Source organism: Gavia stellata, chromosome 9, assembly GCF_030936135.1.
Source record: "Gavia stellata isolate bGavSte3 chromosome 9, bGavSte3.hap2, whole genome shotgun sequence".
NCBI lineage: Eukaryota > Metazoa > Chordata > Aves > Gaviiformes > Gaviidae > Gavia > Gavia stellata.
In genome coordinates this window covers 23,590,239-23,608,320 of record NC_082602.1, presented here as the reverse complement: position 1 = coordinate 23,608,320, position 18,082 = coordinate 23,590,239, and the positions used below count along the sequence as shown (strand labels likewise).

Here is an 18,082-nt window from a genome sequence, read left to right as displayed (position 1 = left end):
AGAAAAGGCATTTGTTCCCTCACTTGCCTTTTTTTTTTTTTTGCCTTTTTTTTTTTTAAATGGGGGTTAAGCTGAGAATCTAGGCTTCTTTATTTGGAGGCGAGGAAGATCTGCAATTTGGGCTACTATATTACCAGCCCATGGGGGCTGGTATTACAAGCATTTGGGGGTTTTTTTATACTATATATGTAGTATTCGTAAAGTGAATAAAGAGCAAACATTTGCCCTTCATATTTTTGTTTTGGGCTTTGAATATGTGTTTTAGGATTGAAGTGATCCTATAGGCAATCCTTTGTTACTTCAGACTGGGGGTGCTAGGACTCCCTGGACAGGTGAAAAGCTGCTGCACTGGAAAGCTCAGTACAAAGAGAAACATGGCGTAAGGAGTTAGGGTCAGCATGAGCTGTTACCAGTCCTCGGACCTTTCCTGCGGGACCCTTTGAGGGTTTAGATACAGTCAGATGGTATAATTCCTGTTATCTGACAAAACAAATGTCACTTTTGTAACTATGTTGGATTCCTCTTTTCAAGTAAAATTTATAGACACAATGTTTCCACAAATGGCTCTGAGATGACTATATGAAAATAGCCAAAGTTGCGTTTGTTGGTTTGTTTTTTGGGGTTTTTTTTAGAATTTAGGATAAGCCTTTCTGCCCTATTGCTCCTCATGGAATTAGGCAGAGCTAAACCCACGTAATGCATTACAAACTGTTACTGACATTTATCTCAAATTCCACAGCTGAGTCATCACTGCATATTCGCATCTGTAGTACTCAATTACTAATTGATCCACATGGTGGACAATGAAATTAAATCAAATAAAATCTTCTTGGTTTTTAACAGAATATTGTATTGCAGTGGCACTCATAAAAGAAAAAATCACACAGAAAAAAACCCAACACTTTTATTTATTTCACAATTCTACAAAAATGTTATAAAATCTTGCTTGCCTCTTTTGCCTATGTTCTCAGCAAACCTAGAAATAGCTGTTCTATCACAGAGGAATAAAAAGCAAGACTTGGATGGCCAGCATTGGTTTCGCACTGCCCTGAGTGTGAAATCTTGAAGAAAAACACAAGGATACAGAAAATCCAGAGGCAGCACAAAATTATTTGAAGGAGTTTATATATATATATAAAACTATTGAACTCTGAACTCACAGAAAACTTTTTCTGTTGCTGTCCTGAAGTCATGATTTAATTAGAGGCCTGATTTTTATCGGGTGGTGAAGCCCTGGGGCCAGTTCACCCTGACGTATGATCATACTGAGTTAGGAAATGTTCGGGTGGTTCCTGGAAAGTGCTGGGAGAAACTTTGGGTGAGCTCTGTGCAGAAGGCTGACTCCCAAGAAGGGCTTGGGAAAAAGAGAGGTCAGCTCCAGCAGAAAACTAGAACGCAGGGATACGACTAAATTTATATGTAGAAATCTGCATTACATGTACTGCTAATTTAGTTTTGCATCTGAAGAATAAAGAGTTATCTAAAAAAGGGCTAGAAAGGTTTGCATGTGACTATTTTTCTCTCAGCTTGGGCAAAAGGTAAATGACCTACAAAGAGACCCAAGTACAATTAGGAATCTTTCCTGTTTATTTGCATCCAAAGTAACTGCTAGCAAGCTGCAGGCTTTTTTTCACGTGCAAAAGAGATCAGTGATGTGTTACGATTCAAATTTGGGGTGCACTGCTACAACCAGTGTGCTAGGACCAGCCGATAAATGACCTAAGCACTAGCTTCTGAAGATCAGTTCCTTCTTAAGATGTCTTACACGAGGCATCCAGAAATGCAGACACCCAAGCATCATTTCCAGTTTAGAATCTGCTCAGTGCTGGGGTAAGAAGGAACGTATTCCCTGTCTGGGGTTCAGCAAGGGGATATGAATCCCTGACTGCTGTGAACAGTAGTTTATTTAAAATGCATGTGCAAACAAAAAGCAATAGCTTCCATGCTGTTAATCAACCACCAGCGTTTGCTTCCTCTCCAGGCTGATTCTTACTTGCACCAGTTGTCAGTGGACCGTGCTTTACTGGTTCCAGTGGATAGCAACTACCAAACCTGCAGATCCCTTTCTTCTTCTGTGGAGAGTCAGAAAAAACAGATGACAAGAAGGAACCAAGTAAGGAGTCAACTTGGTTCTCCTTCCTCCTGAGGTGAGAAGACAAGGGGGGTGGAGGGGGTGCAGGGGAGGGAAAATGAAAATTAAAATGTCAGGGTGGGACAGTTATCAGTGTGAGGGAAGAAATATGCAAAAGATGCATGTGTAAAAAGTTGGTGAAAGATTACGGGGTATAAAAAGAGGGCACATGCTGGAGGAGGAGTTCCTGGCAACTTCTTATCTGGGTCTTCTAAGCTGTGCCTGTGGCTCTGTGTGAGTGCCATGCTGATGTAAATAACAGTTATCAAAAAATACAGGAGCACTCAGACCTCTAATCCTGCAATAAAGTCATGTGGGAGCTTAAAACTAATTAAGGCTTCCCTTTAAGCTTTAAATCTAGTCTATGTGTAGTATAATATCCTGAAGATATTCCCTCCAGAACCCAAGAATTTCAGACAATCAAGTAAGAAACTACTCCATAAATCTGTTTCACACATTGAAAACAAGGTAGGTTTTTACTGGATATCAGGAATCCCATCATTTGAGGAATCTGAGAGTCAAATCCAATTTGTTTATTACAAATACATACCTGTCTTATTGCACACGTCCAGGGCAGTTATCAAAACACATTATAATATTGCTATTAGTGTACCCATCACACAAAACTTACAGTTATGAATTAGTTAAAGTGTAACAAATCTGAAGTAACTGCCTCTATAGGAAGTACAACAAGCAAGTCAATGCAGAGTCATACTGAAAGCAGGAGGCGTTTTCTTCCTTTATGAGGAACGTTCAGGACTGAATGTTCCACAAAGGAAGATGAAAGAGCCCCCATGATAGATAAACTTTAAAGTTGACACAGATGATGATCCTCAGGCAGTTCTTCAAAGGACCTCTTCTAACATAAACAGAGAGAAGTTTCTACTTCGCAAGTTATACTACCAAACAAAAGTCTATACAACAAAATTAACCCTTTAAGGAGAAGATAAGAGTACAAGCTATTGTTGATCTCTGTTAATCACATCTCAATCCATCTTTGAGGTGTATTCAGATGTTCAGGGATGCACACAGTAAAGAGAAGAAAGAAAGTATAAACTGGCATTGCAAAGTGAATGCTACAGCTGATTCATCCTTGTCTGCACACCCCAGATGAAAAATGGGACCAGCATATCCTGGTATCTACGTCATGCTGGACCTATTTAATAGCAATCCTGGTACATGGTGAATGGTAAATTCTGATTTCCAAAAGTTACACACCAGGAATCTTTAATAGGCCTAAAATATATTCTGAGAAACAGTGTTTACAAATTAAAAGAAAAACATCGTTTTCTATCATTTACTATACTAGTTATAATAAAATATATAGGGAGCAAAGGATATATTCACCTGACCTGTTTTTAAATCTAATTTAAACTCATTAACTGTAGCAGAACTTGTGACGATGGCCACAGATTAGCCTTCTTTTCTATCTTTGAAAAGCAACAGCTTTTGGAAAGAGCTGGACTAGATGTGAAACCTCTGGCCCTGTTTATTCAGCATTATAGTGTGTTTCTGAATCCTTATGTCCCTGATGACAGAGCTGCTTTTCTATTTATGCTCTTTGTATTCAGTTTGTGCACACTGGAATTATATGCACTTTTTTCTTTTTTTTAACTGCACAGGCTACTAATGTCCCTCTTGCTTTAGCTCATGAAAACCGAACAATCTGACTACTGAAATTAAATAAAGAAAAAAAATCTTGCAGCCACACAACCTTAAATAATAGAAGAACTTAATAGAAGGTCACTACTTGTTTCTCTCATGTTATTTTCATGTTGCGTTTTTCCACAGGCCTATGTAGAAAGACCTGCAGATTTATAGGAAGAATTTGACTCATTATTTCCATTTCTCTTTGTCTCTAACTGTGGCTTATTTTTGCCTGTTACCCTGATCCAAAAAATCCCACTTAGATACTTGACAGGAGCTTTTTCTCCCCTTCAGTCTTCTTTCTGGATATGAAATATTAAATTCATTTTTATATATGTATGTATAAATGTATGTATATGTGCATTATAAACATATATACCCATTTCTACATATAAATGGAGATCTCTGCTCTCCTAAATGTCAGTGAGAGATGAGGTATAAAAGTGCAATTGTCCATGTGAGTTACTATTGTTAATCTCCTAATACTTCAGAGTTCAGAAGCTAGATATAGTGAATGTACATATACTTTAGTCACTTTCTTGATGTCTTGAAGTGGTGTAGTTACTAATAACACCCTGCAGAGAGAGGTAAAAAGAGAGAGGATTTAAATGTATACATGGAAGTTATTTTGGAAAAAGGAACAGCTGTGTGAAATGGATAGATTATACCATTTCCTAAAAAACATGCCACAGGAAGAATACACTACCCAAACTATAAAATATTTGTTTAAATCAGGAGTGTGGGTAACAGCTAGACAAAACTAAGGAACTTCCAGTTTTTATACATAAAGTGTGTCCAAAGAATATCAGTAATTTAAATCTTCATCTGTTATAAAATAGTGTGGAAAGTAGAGCTGAGTTAGAAAACGAGAAGTTTGAGATCATGGAACTAAATGCTGGAGAAATTACAGACCATGGCTAACAAAAACGAGGTTGTTGTACAACCTTGTACAACAAGGCTGATCAGTTGTACAGAATATCTCTTTATAATGGCGATGATGGAGATGGGTATGGAGCACCACTTCTGAACAAGTCCATGCAATCTCACGAGATAAAATCCCTGGGAACAGAAGATCAGAAAAGAGAATCACAAGTTTTCTCTATTTGTCATGACAGGAGCCTCTCATTCAGAAAAATTGTCCTGAATGTACAATGTTAAATATGATCAGAGGTAATGAAATCTAATGAGATAATTATACAGCTCTAGTGACATTTGGAACCCTTTAGATGTTAGCGATTTTCATTAACTGATTGCTATTACAATCCTGTTTGATGTTGAGAAATTGGAGCCCATCAAACTTTTTTCACAAATGTTGCTAATCTGCGTTGTGGGTGGCAGTGCCTTCGCCCTCATTTGTCTCTCAGAATACAGCATTTCATTGGTATCTCTGAGGTGCTTTTTGGACTACGAGAGTGATCAGTCAGCATCCAGCCACCATCACTTATGGTGAAGAACTTAAAAGGAAGACCATGTACAAGTTGTCACTTTTTAAGGAGGCTTTCAAGAAGGTTATGCAGCTAGTCAAAAATTTCCTTTCTGTAAAAATGAGACAATTAAAAGCATGAGAGTTGTCATGGAAACTAGTGAAGCTTAGATGACAAAAAATAAATACACCTTTAAATAAAAAATAAGCAGAATAGCAATACAAAGTATTAATTGGCAAGAAACAAGATTATTCAAGGAAAAACACCCTTCAGCAATCAGAAATCTGGTTTTAGTGACACCAGTAAAAAGGGGACTAACCTACAGTGATAAAATGTAAAATAAAAACTAGGAAGATCAAACAATACTTGAAGAAGAAACAGTTAAATATATAAAAATAAATAAGAATGTTAAAGTATGGTAGAAATAGCCTACAAGATAACTGGTTAGTTTGCAGACCTCAGAACAGAAAGCATCATTACATGTTGCAGAAATACATGTTGCAAAGAACCTGTACAATTTACCTGCATAAAATCATAATACATAAATTTATCTCAGAGTAATTTTTACCCAGATAATCAAAATAATGATAGTGATTAAGACATCCACAGAGAAGAATTCTGAACAAACTGCTAAGCAGGGACAAGCGTCTAAGACTAGCTTCTCTTCAGCCAAGATTTCCAAGAGAATTTATAAATCAAATAAGACAACCACTAAAATACATGCAAACTATTATGAAAATAATCTTTCTTACCAGACTAGGAGGTACCAAATGTTATACCTACAGCTGCAGAGAGGTTGGTGTGATCCTAAGCCATACAAATCTACAAACCTTCAGGACACGAAAAACTAACTGGAAAAATAAAACTAGAAGACTAGAACACGTAGAAGATTATGGTATGTCACATCTAATCAGGAGGGATTCCACCAGGAAAATTGTGCCTGTCATCTACAATTTGCACAGCTGTAGCACTTGGAGACTGCAACTTTTTTTCCCTAGGCTTTGTAGGCATACATATGGACTCGATGATCTTAAACATCTTTTCCAACCAAAATGGTTCTATGATTCTATGACGCTATAGCAAGTAAGAAAGCTGCAATTGCTATGAATCTGCAGACTAAGCAGTAAGAGTTCACAGGTGAACACAGTTGGCAGGAGGAGGAAAACAAAATAAAAATAATTGAGATCAATGCAGGAAGTAATGATCATAACGTACCAAGTGACCAGAAATTATTGAGTTTTATCTAATTTAGGAACAGGTTTGAGGGAGTATACTGGCACACAGCAGATTTGCAGGGGGGATTCTTTTAACATATGCGAAAAGAAACAGGAGAAAATGTATGGCTACTCCTTGAAAAATGGGTCAAAAAGAAACAAATGTGCAAAAAGGATTGGTATGACTTATAGAGCAGGTGGACAGATGCACGGACAAGGAAGAATTGGTTTTCATAGGGTGTAGGAAAAGAATTGAGCAGAAGATACAGGTGAACAGTTAAGTAACAATGTGCTTTACATAAACGTCACATCAAAATACAAAAATATATGGTGTGAAACTTGAACAAATTGTGTTTCAGTCCAGAATAGCTGCTATTAGGTAAATAACAGATCATTCTTTCTGTCTTTTGCAGATCATTTTGCTTGGACTGCAGTTCAGCAAGTACTCAGTGTATAAGACCCATCACCAATATTTTCCCTCCACTTATTTTTATCAGGTAGGATAACCCCTATGGAGCTGTTAAAAACAAATTTTATTGCATGTTTGATGCCTTGACTGCTATTAAAACAATGCACAAAACATTTTTAAGGAACCTAAGAGGAAATAGGGTGTTAGAACTGTAAATAGCACCTAAGGGTCATTTCAGTAACGCCTACAGCAGGACAGGATAGCTGCTGATTCCCAGCTAAACAAATGCCAAAGTATTATCAGGGATGTTTGCTGTACATCCGTGTCAATAGCATCGAACAAGCAAGAAAAATTTATCTACTCTCAGCTTGCTCCTCGCTTCTCCCTACCCCAACTCCCTGCCGTTCCTCCCCATCACGTGGCTGAATAGCAGGCACCCCATCACGTGAAAACATGTACACACATGGGACAGGAGTAGACGTGTGTCTCAGATCATGGGTCAGGAAGCCAGGCAGATGCACCTGCAACACACGATGGCATATGACAGCAGAAAGGAAGGTGCACGTAGTTTTGGAGTACTTCCGTTAAGAGGCTCTTGGCCTCCAACTAAACCCACTGTATTTTTTTGTCTATTCTGCTACAGGAGGTATATTGAGCTATCTAAAGGTAGTTACTACATCAGAGGCATGACAGGGAAAAGAAAAGGCATTATGTGGGTCATTGAGTGTAGCACTGTGACAAAAACCATCTCTACCACTGAAAATGAAGTCTGTGGTTTGCTCTGGCCACATTCTGTGATGCAGAGGCCTTGGGCTGACTCATGCTGCTGGTGTTTGGTGTTCCTGAAGTTGCCACTTCAACGCCAGCTCCTAGTCACCACAGGGCTCCTACCAAAGGACAGGAGAGAGAACAGACAGGGCCAAACTTTTCTTAAGAGGACTCAGGTATAGGCTGGACCCACATGGATATGAATAGATTGAGGTATTATGTACTGTCTTGTTTATAGAACTATAAAATGACAGTGAACATGCAGATGGCACCAGTATGTCTGTTTGGAATACGCATGTGTTAGTGGGGAGTGAATGAGCCAACCCACACATTAAGAGTTAACTACTACGGGGCAAGGCAAACCATCCAGCAGAAAGGCCGGGGAGCAGAAATCCCTATAGAAAGGTTTGGTATGAAATACATGCCACAACGGGCTTTAAAGGAAAACTTTATCATACAGTATTATGCAAATTCATGTATTTATGCAAGTTTATGCATCACTTCCAGGAAAGAAAAATCTATTATTGTGTTTTCAACTCACCAGACGGAAGGTTACATACGTCACCTAAATTTACGTCCCTGCCTGGGATCATTAATTCAAATGATTAGTCAAAGGCTAATTTCTCAGTTCGTGTTTCTCTGGATCTGATCGAAGCTGACAGCACGCACTTGGAAAACTTGCTCTTGTTTCCCAAGAGTTAAGGGGAACTGCGGCCCAGCTGCCCTGGGTACACGCCTGCCGGAGGAGAGCGCCGGCTGGGACCCGGGGCATCTTTAAGCCCCGTTCTGCTCTGCAGGCCGCCCGGAGCCCCGCCGGGCCGGGAGGACAGGCTGGCTGCCCCAGGGAAGAAGGAGACGGCGGGAAGTGGAAGGAAACGCGGTCCGTTACGGAGCCGCCGTAACCGGGCCGCGCCGTGGGGACCGGCTCAGATGCCCCCTTGCTGCCTGGGCGGGGGGGGGCTGATGCCGGTTAATAAACGTTGTGAGTAACCGAGGAGAACGGCTGTGAGGACACCCCCGGCCCCCAGTGCCCATCTCCCTGCGGGGGCGGCCGGCGGGGGCGGGGCGCGAGGCAGCAACACAGCGGGAGGGACGGAGGCGCCGGGGCTGCGGCCCCGCACAGGGGGCGCGGCGCTGAGCGCGCTGCACGCCGGGAGCCGTAGTCTCCGCGGGCTGAGCGGCCGCGCCGCAGCACCGGGCGTAAGCCGAGGGGCAGCGCACCTCGGCGAGTGGGGAGTACGGCGTGAGCTCGCCGAGTTCCCGACCGCCCTCTCCCGCTATGCTGGCGGGGGAGAAGGGCCACCACCCGATGGACTGGGAAGGAAACGTGTGTACTTCGCGTTCTGGTGCCTCTCTTCTCCCCTCGGGGTGAGGGACTGGGGCGCTCTCCTTTGAGCCCCTCCCCCCCCACGTGCAGATGGTACGGTCCGCCGGAGGCCGGCGACCCCACCCCAGCCGGCTCGGCAGGCTCCATGGCCGGTCCTGCTCAGTCCGGGCGCTGCGTGCGCCCGCCCTCCTTGATCTTAGAAGCGCTCTCTCCATTGGCTGCGGCCGGGCGCTCTTGCCAATCAGGAAGCGGCTATCATGGAGGAAGGGAATAAATACAAGATGGCTGCTCATATAAAACCAGGCATTGGGCTTCGCCCTGGCGATGGGGGAATAGAAGCTTTAACTCGCGCTCCGAGGGTTGTGCACCGCTCCCGCCCGCGCCGCTACTGCCCCCCCGGGGGGAGCGAGACTCTGACCGTTGCCGGCCACAGCTGCGCTCAGCAGCTCCCCGCAGATCACCGGCGGGGCCGAGGCCGGGTGCGGCGCCCGAGAGGCCCGAGCTAGGCCTTGCGCCCTCCTCCCTGGGAGAGCGGCGCCGGCCCCCCGTCCTGCTGTCCCGTCGCTCGCCTCCAGCGAGGCCCAGCTCCGGGCGGCCATGGCTGTCTCCAGGTCGGTAGGAACCAGGAAGGGTGGGGGAGGAGGGCCGGCAGCGGCGGCCCGGAGTCCGTGGCCCTCTGTGTGGCCTGCCTTCGGGGGGTGCGGGGGTGAAGAGGGGTGCCCGGTTTCCACCTCCTCTCGCTTCGGGAGCCTGCGGAGGCCTCGCCGGGACCGCCACGCTCCTCGGCGGCACGGGCCGCTTCGGTGGGGTTTGGGGGTAGCTGCGTACTCCGCCGCCTGGGTTGGCTTCCTGGCCTGGGGTGGCTCCCGTGCCCGGCGCACAGGGAAGCCCCCTCCCTTCCTCAGGCCGCAGGGGCTCTGCCTGGGACGGCTCGGGCTTCCTCCCGAATTCGACACCTTCGTTTTGTTGGCCAGGCCTTCCTCGAGTTAAACTGCTAGGGAATAGGGGATAATGATAGCGAGCCTCAAAAACTGGCAAGAAACCGTTTTGCCTTCCAGAGTCCTTAGTTGTAAAGTAACCGAAATGAAACAGGCTTCCATGGAGAAAAGTGATTAGTGTGTTCTGGCTGTACCTCAAGATGTTGGGTAGTATCTGCTTACACACATGTGCTCTGGGGTGTGCCAGCCTTTGAAGTATTCGCAGATACAGAGGTATGACTTAATAGAGCTGTTTTATAAAAAATGCTGAGCACAAATTCCTGCCATCTTTTTTTTGTGTGAAATGGGCATGTTTAAGCTTAGTAACAGGATAGTTGAAACTATAAACCCAAATTAACCTTGTGATAGATTAGCTTCAAGTCATGTGTTGGTAGTATCTTTGTACTTCCGAAGGGCTATAACAAAAGTAAATTATGTTTCTCACGCTGTGTGTGGAAAAAGTTTCCAATTCTATGTAGCAAAGTAAAGGTGTGCACATTTATAATGGAAATCCATTATTAATAAACATTTATAGCAACAATACACCTTTTAAGACTTCTAGTAGCAGGTGTTTCAGTTTGAGCTTTGTAGTTTCTCCAAAGTATCCCTTTATCTTATTCTACTCTCATTTTTTATCAATTGGTTATATATTAGTTTTGGCTTTTTTCAAAGCTGTCCACAAGAATCTGGAAGTAGTAATGATTTCTGTAACAAGACTACTATGTACATTAAAATACTACTGTAAGCCATCATGTGAAATAGAGTAGTATTCTAATTACATTAGGTCTGGGGTAGTCTGCTTAAATAACCAGCATGCATGTGATACGGGGGCTAACTGGAATATCAGGATACAGCTTTTCAGCTGTATGATGAGGTTGTGTCTACTGTAAAGGTTGGTTTCAAATGTAGTTATTAATGTTTCAGTATTATGTAAAACCACATGGCTTTAGTGAAAAGCATTAGTGGTCTATATAAAGATTTAGTTAACACCTGTTTAGTCTGGTAACTGACAAGAAAAAAATCTGCTTTGGATAAGGCTCATTCTGAGCTTCAGCATGGAGCACTAAAAAAGTTGGTCTGTTAATAATGTCACATGTGATACACAGCTTCAGAGTCCAATTTTATGATCAAAATGTTACACAAGTTGAACATAAGGTATAGAACTTTATTAAAGGTGCTGTAATACTTGTGAGTTGGTAAAGAATTGTTTCAATTCCACATGTAAATTAGGTAAAAGAATTGCACATCTTGGAGTGCTGTAATATCTTGGTTATTCCTGGCAAACTCCAGTGTTTCTATAATTGTGAGAAGTGATCCTGTGTGAATTTGGCCTTATGCATGTTGTTTTAATAGATACAGCAAAACCTGTCCATATCCATTTGAAGTTACACAGCAGCTCTTGACAAATGAACCTTTCAGCTGCTAGACCACAGCAAGACTGATGATGCAATGTCAGTGTTGCTTTTGTAAATAAAAGAAATCTTGTCCTTACCTTTTACTTCAGAACATTGAGTTTTTAAGGTCCTTTCCTTTCAGACATATTACAAATAATTGTTTTGTACACTTAATATACCACATAACCATGTTTCTGTAACAGTTGTAGTTGTACCAGCTCCATTTAGTCGTTGACATCTGAACTTTTCCTCTAGGTAGTTACAGTTACACAACTTATATTTTTGAAGGACCAACATAATACTTCATTGCTGAATATTTCTACCTATATGAGTGTGGGGAGTGGGGGAGAAGTTAATTCAAATTAGTCTTTTTCCAAGGACCATAGTCTTTGCTGAGTGCATACCAAACATTGATATTAACAAAAAACTTCATTAGGGTTAGTTCTGTATTGGAACCATAGTTAAAAAAAGAAATAACCATTTTTGGAGGTGGGGGGAGGGGTGTTTTTACATTCTCAAAACAGTAAATTTTCAAGTGGTGTTTTCCCAGTGAAGTTTAGTTTCTGCTGTTTGGCCAAATGAAAACCTTTCTTAAAACCCTAGTCTGTTCAGGAAGATCTAAACAGAGGGAATGCTTTAAGATATCTCAAAATTAGTTTGAGAATTTGCAGCTTTGTTATTAATAAGGTCATCTTAAAAATAATTGTCGCTTATTTGTAATCTATTGACAAAACAGATTCTGATATTTTATTCTGCATTATATGTATACATGCTTGTTTTACCAGATTCTGCTGTTACATGCACTGAAGACCTGCTTCTATATAACACTTCTGTGATGATACACTAGAAAACAGACCTAAAAGCAGAACAGTAGATACCTCATAGCAAAAGATGTTGCAGAATAGTTGTTTCGTATATGCTCATCTCTTTGGTAGTTTTATGCTGAAAAGACTAACTAATGAACACCATCCTCCAGAAGTATGTATAGGTGGGTGGGAAAGTTGATACTATTTCTGTGAATGCGCAAGCTAATTTGGTAGGGTTTCTCCTGTCTCTGGTCTTAGAAGTACATATGAAGTAGTATAACGTTTGCATAGCTAATAAAAAATCTTGATAGTGGAACTGAGAAGGAAAAAAGGAAGTGAAAGGTTTTGGTTCAGCTTCATTCCTACAAAGTGTATAATCCAAATGAATAAATACAATGGCTTACTAGTGATCTTTTGAGATACTTCAGATGAAAAAGTGATACTGCCCATTTGTGGAAAATGACAATGCTCATAGATTACTCAGGGTGACTGAGTTTCAGTAGATTGTAATAAAGTATGGAAAGGGACTATCAACATCTAATAAAACTTTTTTCTCATTTCTTCAGTGGGTTCAAAGGCACCTCATGTATCATTATTCCAACACCAAGGCTCTTAATGGCTTTCTCTTATTTTTGAGGGTCTTCACAGTTCGAAGAACAAATATGCTTTTAAAATGTGATGAAATGCATGAAGCTGGTAAGATGCATTAAGAATAAAAAATTTCAATAGGTGTATCTTTAAGTTCACCCTGAAATACCTTAAAGGACAGCATCTTTGGGGTATTTTCAAGACACTTCCTTAAGCAAGTATGGGAGAGCATAACAACTTGTTGGCTCTTGCAAGCTGTTCTTGATTTGGTCCATGTAATTTCAATACTAGTTTTTAGAGTTTTCAGTGTTTTCATTTACTTGGATTTGTGTATATGTAGATTAGGAACCTAGTTTTATTTTAAAATAAATAATAATGTCAGAAGGCTATGATAGTAAAGCTCCTGGGAAATAAGCAGGCCTCATGTTGCTCTTGGCTTTTGAAGTGTAGGGCCATGACTTCCCAAGAACCAATGGCTGCACTGGCTGGCATCATTACTTACGTAACATTTCAAGTTTCATATTGCATCATTGGGAGGTTGAAGTTCTTACAAGGTATGAAAATTATCCAAAACCTCTTTTATGAGCCCTATGTACCTTTTAGAAATGTTCTTTTGGGGTTATCAAAAACTTTCTAAAGAAAGAATTCAGCTTCTAGCTTGTTTGGAAGCTATTCCTTCATGGCTGCTCTTGCATGAAGAGCAAAAGTTAAACTGAACAAGTAGTATGTTTTCACTACTACTTAAAGGCATATGCCTGTACTGTCAGAATAGGTAGATGCTGTATAACCAATGCAATTACAGGAGTTCTGACTTAAAACGGGAAAAATAGTGTAACTCTTCTTTTGTTGATGGAGATTAACTTGAAGATGAGAACAGTGGACTGCCTTCCCAGTTGCTGTTTGTAAGAGGGAGTGCTGACAGAGTCATGGGGAGCCGGGAAGCAGAAGTAGCATGTGCGCAACTGCCCAAATGAGAGAGAGCTGTAAAATTTCTCAGACACCTAACAGACTGAAATGAAAGCTGAAATCAGGATTGCACTCTGATAAGAATTCTAACCTGCTTCAGCAGCTAGAACTTGAATTCTCACCAAGGTATTCCCTGTATAACTTGTTGATATGCTTCTTGTATTAGTATGTCTTTACAGCTGTTTTAATTTCCTATTCTTTCTCACAGTTTTTGTAATGTAATTGGTCATATATTTTTGGGCTGCATTGGTGGATGTAGATACATATGTAATAGTTCACATATGAAACTTGTACAGCCTAATGCTACAGATCATATATTATGACATACACATTCCATATGGGATTAATTACACTAATTTTAGTGTTCTGTTGGCTTCAGTATGCAGTATATAATACTGTGACCAGTGTGGTCATGGAGCTCTTGTTTCATTCCAGGTGTCCCTTCTGCTGCTCTGGAGGAGACAAGAGTTCTCGGTTGTCCACAAGCCCACCTTCATAACTATTTAGTCCACAGTCTCCCACCTATGAGAAGTAAAATCACAACCTATTCTTTGTGTACCACACACTTCTTTGTTCTGAGTGCTGTTTGGTGAATTTCCTCTTGCTTGCTGATTGTGTATTGGAAAGTTGTTTACTTGATTATTTAACAGTTTATGTGTGCTTTAGTAGGGGCTTGAGTTTTTTGAGCTGTGAAGCTGACCAAGCTGGGATTTGACCAAATGATGAAACACCACCAAAGGATTATCAGGTCAACAAGAAAAGCTGAGGCATCTCCATTAGAACTTAGGTTGAATTTCACAGTGAGTGTCAACACTTGTCAAGTCTAAATTTTAATTTAGTGATGTTTTCTAGGTTTCTGGGCTATTTCTGTACTAAGAAATAGTGCCTGAGAGGAAGCTCCTGGGTGTTGAAATGTGGTTTATACTGTAAACTCCTAAAAGTATTCCCTTGCCTTCTGATAGGTGCTAGCTAGCAGCTTTCCAAAGAGCTCTAGGCAGAGTTTGACATGGGAGTGTTCCAGGGCCTACAGCACTAAAGGTTTTTTGTACAGTCACACAATTTCAATGGGTTGGAGGATATGCTAGGATGGTTATGAGCTGTTCTGTACTGGTTGGCCTTTACTCTCAGAGACTGCTCCCTGGCCAGTTAAACATACTGGTGCACGCAGAGGTGTAGAGTCCAAACAATCACTTCATTGGCAGCAGTGATCGGTTCACTGTCCCTTTCAAGCCTCAACTCATTGGAGTCAACAAATTGGAAGTTTCCCCATCTGAAGTCCTGTGGGGACCTAGTCCAGTCAGAATGTTACTCTGGGATGATCAGGATCTTTATACAATTCAGCTGCATATGTCTTCTTTTGGAAGCATTTTGGAGATAGTGCTGATAACCTCTGCATCTTGACCTGGTCATTAACTATCCTGCTACTAGCTTTCTAATGCCTCTGTAGCTGAAGGGCTTTCTAATTCACATCATCCAGTTTCCACAGGAGTGCCATAAGGTTTACTCCAAATATTATGATAACTGTCCCTTCAAATGGAGACCTGCCCTCTGTTGCGAGACATACCTTTAGGCAGCAAAGAACTGAAGATGAGCATGAAGAAAGAACAGGTCATTTGTTGCAACATTTGCCTACTGTGCCTGGGTACAGTCATGTCTAACTTAGTTTAATGCTGAATATGCAAAACTGATTGGAAAGGAGTGACTAGAACATGGAATCACCATGCTGCCTGGAGAGTGCCACTGAGTTAGTTGTAATAGCTCTTTTGAAAGTACTTGCTCTCATGTTTGTCCTTTTTTATTTGTAGTCTTTGCTGTGATAACGCCCTGGAAGAGCAAAGGCTTGTTATGTGTAGTGACTGGGGCTCAGTAGTAGTTTATATGTACTTTTATTCACAAAACCCCCTTTAGTTAACTGAACTAAGCCTGTAGGCATAATCATTCTGCCTAAATGTTGATTAGAGAGGTGATGTTCCCCCTTATGACAGCCAGCCTTGCTATTCTGATTAATAGCAATGCAAATGAAATTGTTTACTGTTAGAATTCTTCTTACCGGCAATCTTTCTCTAAGAATTAATTTATTTTTTTAGGATTGTTAGATAAAATTGTTTGAGTGTTAGTAGTCTAGTGATGGAAGAGTCTGGTCCAATTTGGGATGGCTGTTCCAGTTGTTAGCCTGACCACAGACCTACTGATTATTCTTGAGTATCTCTCAGGTGGTTCTGTTCTGAAAGTAAGAATTCAAGCTTTAGTCTTTTCAAAACTAGTGTGCTTTAATGAAATGCTCTGGATTTGATAACTTAGAATATTTATAGGGGGAGGATTCACTTGCCTAATCTAGGTTTCTGGTGCCAGTTTAGATGGTGTAATATGTCCTTACCACTTCAGAATGACAAGGATCTCCTGCATCCTGTGTCATGTCTGCTGACCCTGTGTGCATGACTCATTCTGAAGTGTCTCAAATGCTACTGGATGCCTGCTCTTAAGCACCTGAATTGATGTCTTTGTATCAGAAACATCTCTAATGAACTCTGTGTCAGTGTAAAAGCTCACGTGGTATTTCTTGGAAGGAAAAATACTTAATTTGAATGTAATGCTGATCATAACTTTGAATTGCTGCTCCAAGTTCTGTCTTGCTGATACATTTCAGCAGTGATTAGAAAATGTCAAATTTCTCAAGTGAGAGGAAAAAGGTATCTAACTCTTTGAACAAGTTACTGCTTAGTAATGAGCTCATATGGCATGAGTTCACATAGACGTGGTGTATGGTTGCTGTTTTATCAATGAGATATAGTTGACTCGGGATTGGAAGATGACAGAAGGATTATCTAAACCATTGCTTATGAGTTAAAAGTGAAGGACTTGGTATTTTTAAGCTCTGATTACAGCAGTTAATGTGCAGGAGAAGTAATTTTAGATATATATTTCATTTTTAGCTTTTGTTGGTGTTAGGATTTTTCTTAACAATCCATAAATCTCTTTGGTTTTCTTTTTTTTCTTCCCCTAAGTACTCCCTGTATTTCTCTTGTTTGCTTGTGTCTTTCATATGCGTAGAACAACTTTTCTGACAGCCTGTGTTGAACTCTTTCATAAAATAATTAAAAATTTTAGCTGCATTGTAGAGCATTTCATTCTACCACACTGATTTGGACTTGTGTTACGTTTGTGAGTGATGTGAGCCACGTAGTGCTCTGCTTACAGCTCTGCGTAGCATGAAAGACAGAGAACCACAAGCTGTTAGAAAACTCTTAGTTCTCTTTGGCTTTAAGAACTAGTTTAGAGACTGTTAGTTCCTTCTGAGAATGAAAACCTTGTCAGAACTTAGGAAATTTCTTTCCAAACTGCAGGTCCTCAAAATAAATTTGTTTAGAATTTCTAGTATTTTTTTCATTCTTAATGAAACTTAAGAATGAAAACTGTAATATAAAAAAACCTAACACTGCTGATCAGCTGCAACTTTCTCAGTGCTACCCTTCCAACTGTAGCAGGAGAATTCAGGCTCTGCCATACTCTACTGCAGCAACACCAAAACTTAAATTAAGAATCTTAAGACCTCCAAAATACTCACTGTTTGGGAATTGTACTTCAGGGAAGTCTGGGGGGTGGAAAGGAAGTATGATTAGTGTGACCAGGAGTACTGTTAGTCAGATAGTTAGCTGTATTTGCTAATCCTGTTTCCATTTATTTTGCTGGGGTTGAACGCTGAAACCTTCCTATAGTGATGTGAGACAATAGACTTTTGTTTTATTTTGCATTTGTGCATAAGCTAAGCATATTACAATTTAAAATCACAAATTGCAAACCAAGTATACTGCAGGTTAAAAAAAACCAAACAATTGTATTTTGTAGGTAATACAGCTTCAAAAAGTTGTGGGTTTTATGAGTGAAGATCTAGTGTTCTAACTAAGATTGGAATTGAACTTGAGGTTTTTTGAGGGTAGGCTGTCATAATGGTTTCCTCCTGTTTTGACACATGAAGAGTTCTAGCTGAGGAAGTGGTCTAAGTTGCACATTCTGCTTGACTTTGGAGATTGAAAAAAAGATACTTTGATAGTTAAAGGAGTGGGTGGTGCTAAATGGCAAACTTCTTGAGCATGGAACACTGAAGTTTCACAGAGAGATGAAGAATGAAAGGGGTGAGTTTGAGAGAATAAGCAAGTTACAGCAAGCTGTGGTTGCTCTGCAAGCTAGCATACTTTGTACTGCATAATACCGAGTGCTGCAAATCAGGTTGGGTTATTATTGTCAAATGTACTAAGGAGAAAGCACTGGTAAATAACGAAGTATCTGGTATGTTCCTCCTAGCTAGTCCACTGTCAGTGATTTGGAAGAGTTGGATCTAGAAAGCTTTAGCTTTCCTCCTTGACTGTCTAATCACAGAAGGCTGCTGGTTTAGATATGTTTGGGTTTTCATTTTTATGTAACTTTAAAACA

The 18,082-nt window shown here is 40.8% G+C and overlaps 1 protein-coding gene across 1 annotated transcript in view; it reads left to right on the top strand.

Moving 5' to 3' along the window:
- The first annotated feature begins 13,139 nt into the window (after nucleotides 1-13,139).
- Nucleotides 13,140-18,082, top strand: part of BTAF1 (B-TFIID TATA-box binding protein associated factor 1) — a 43,564-nt gene continuing 38,621 nt past the window's right edge. The window contains exon 1 of the mRNA XM_009817982.2: nucleotides 13,140-13,222. Within this exon, the coding sequence (XP_009816284.2) occupies nucleotides 13,140-13,222 (83 nt within the window). The remainder of the gene's footprint in view (nucleotides 13,223-18,082) is intronic.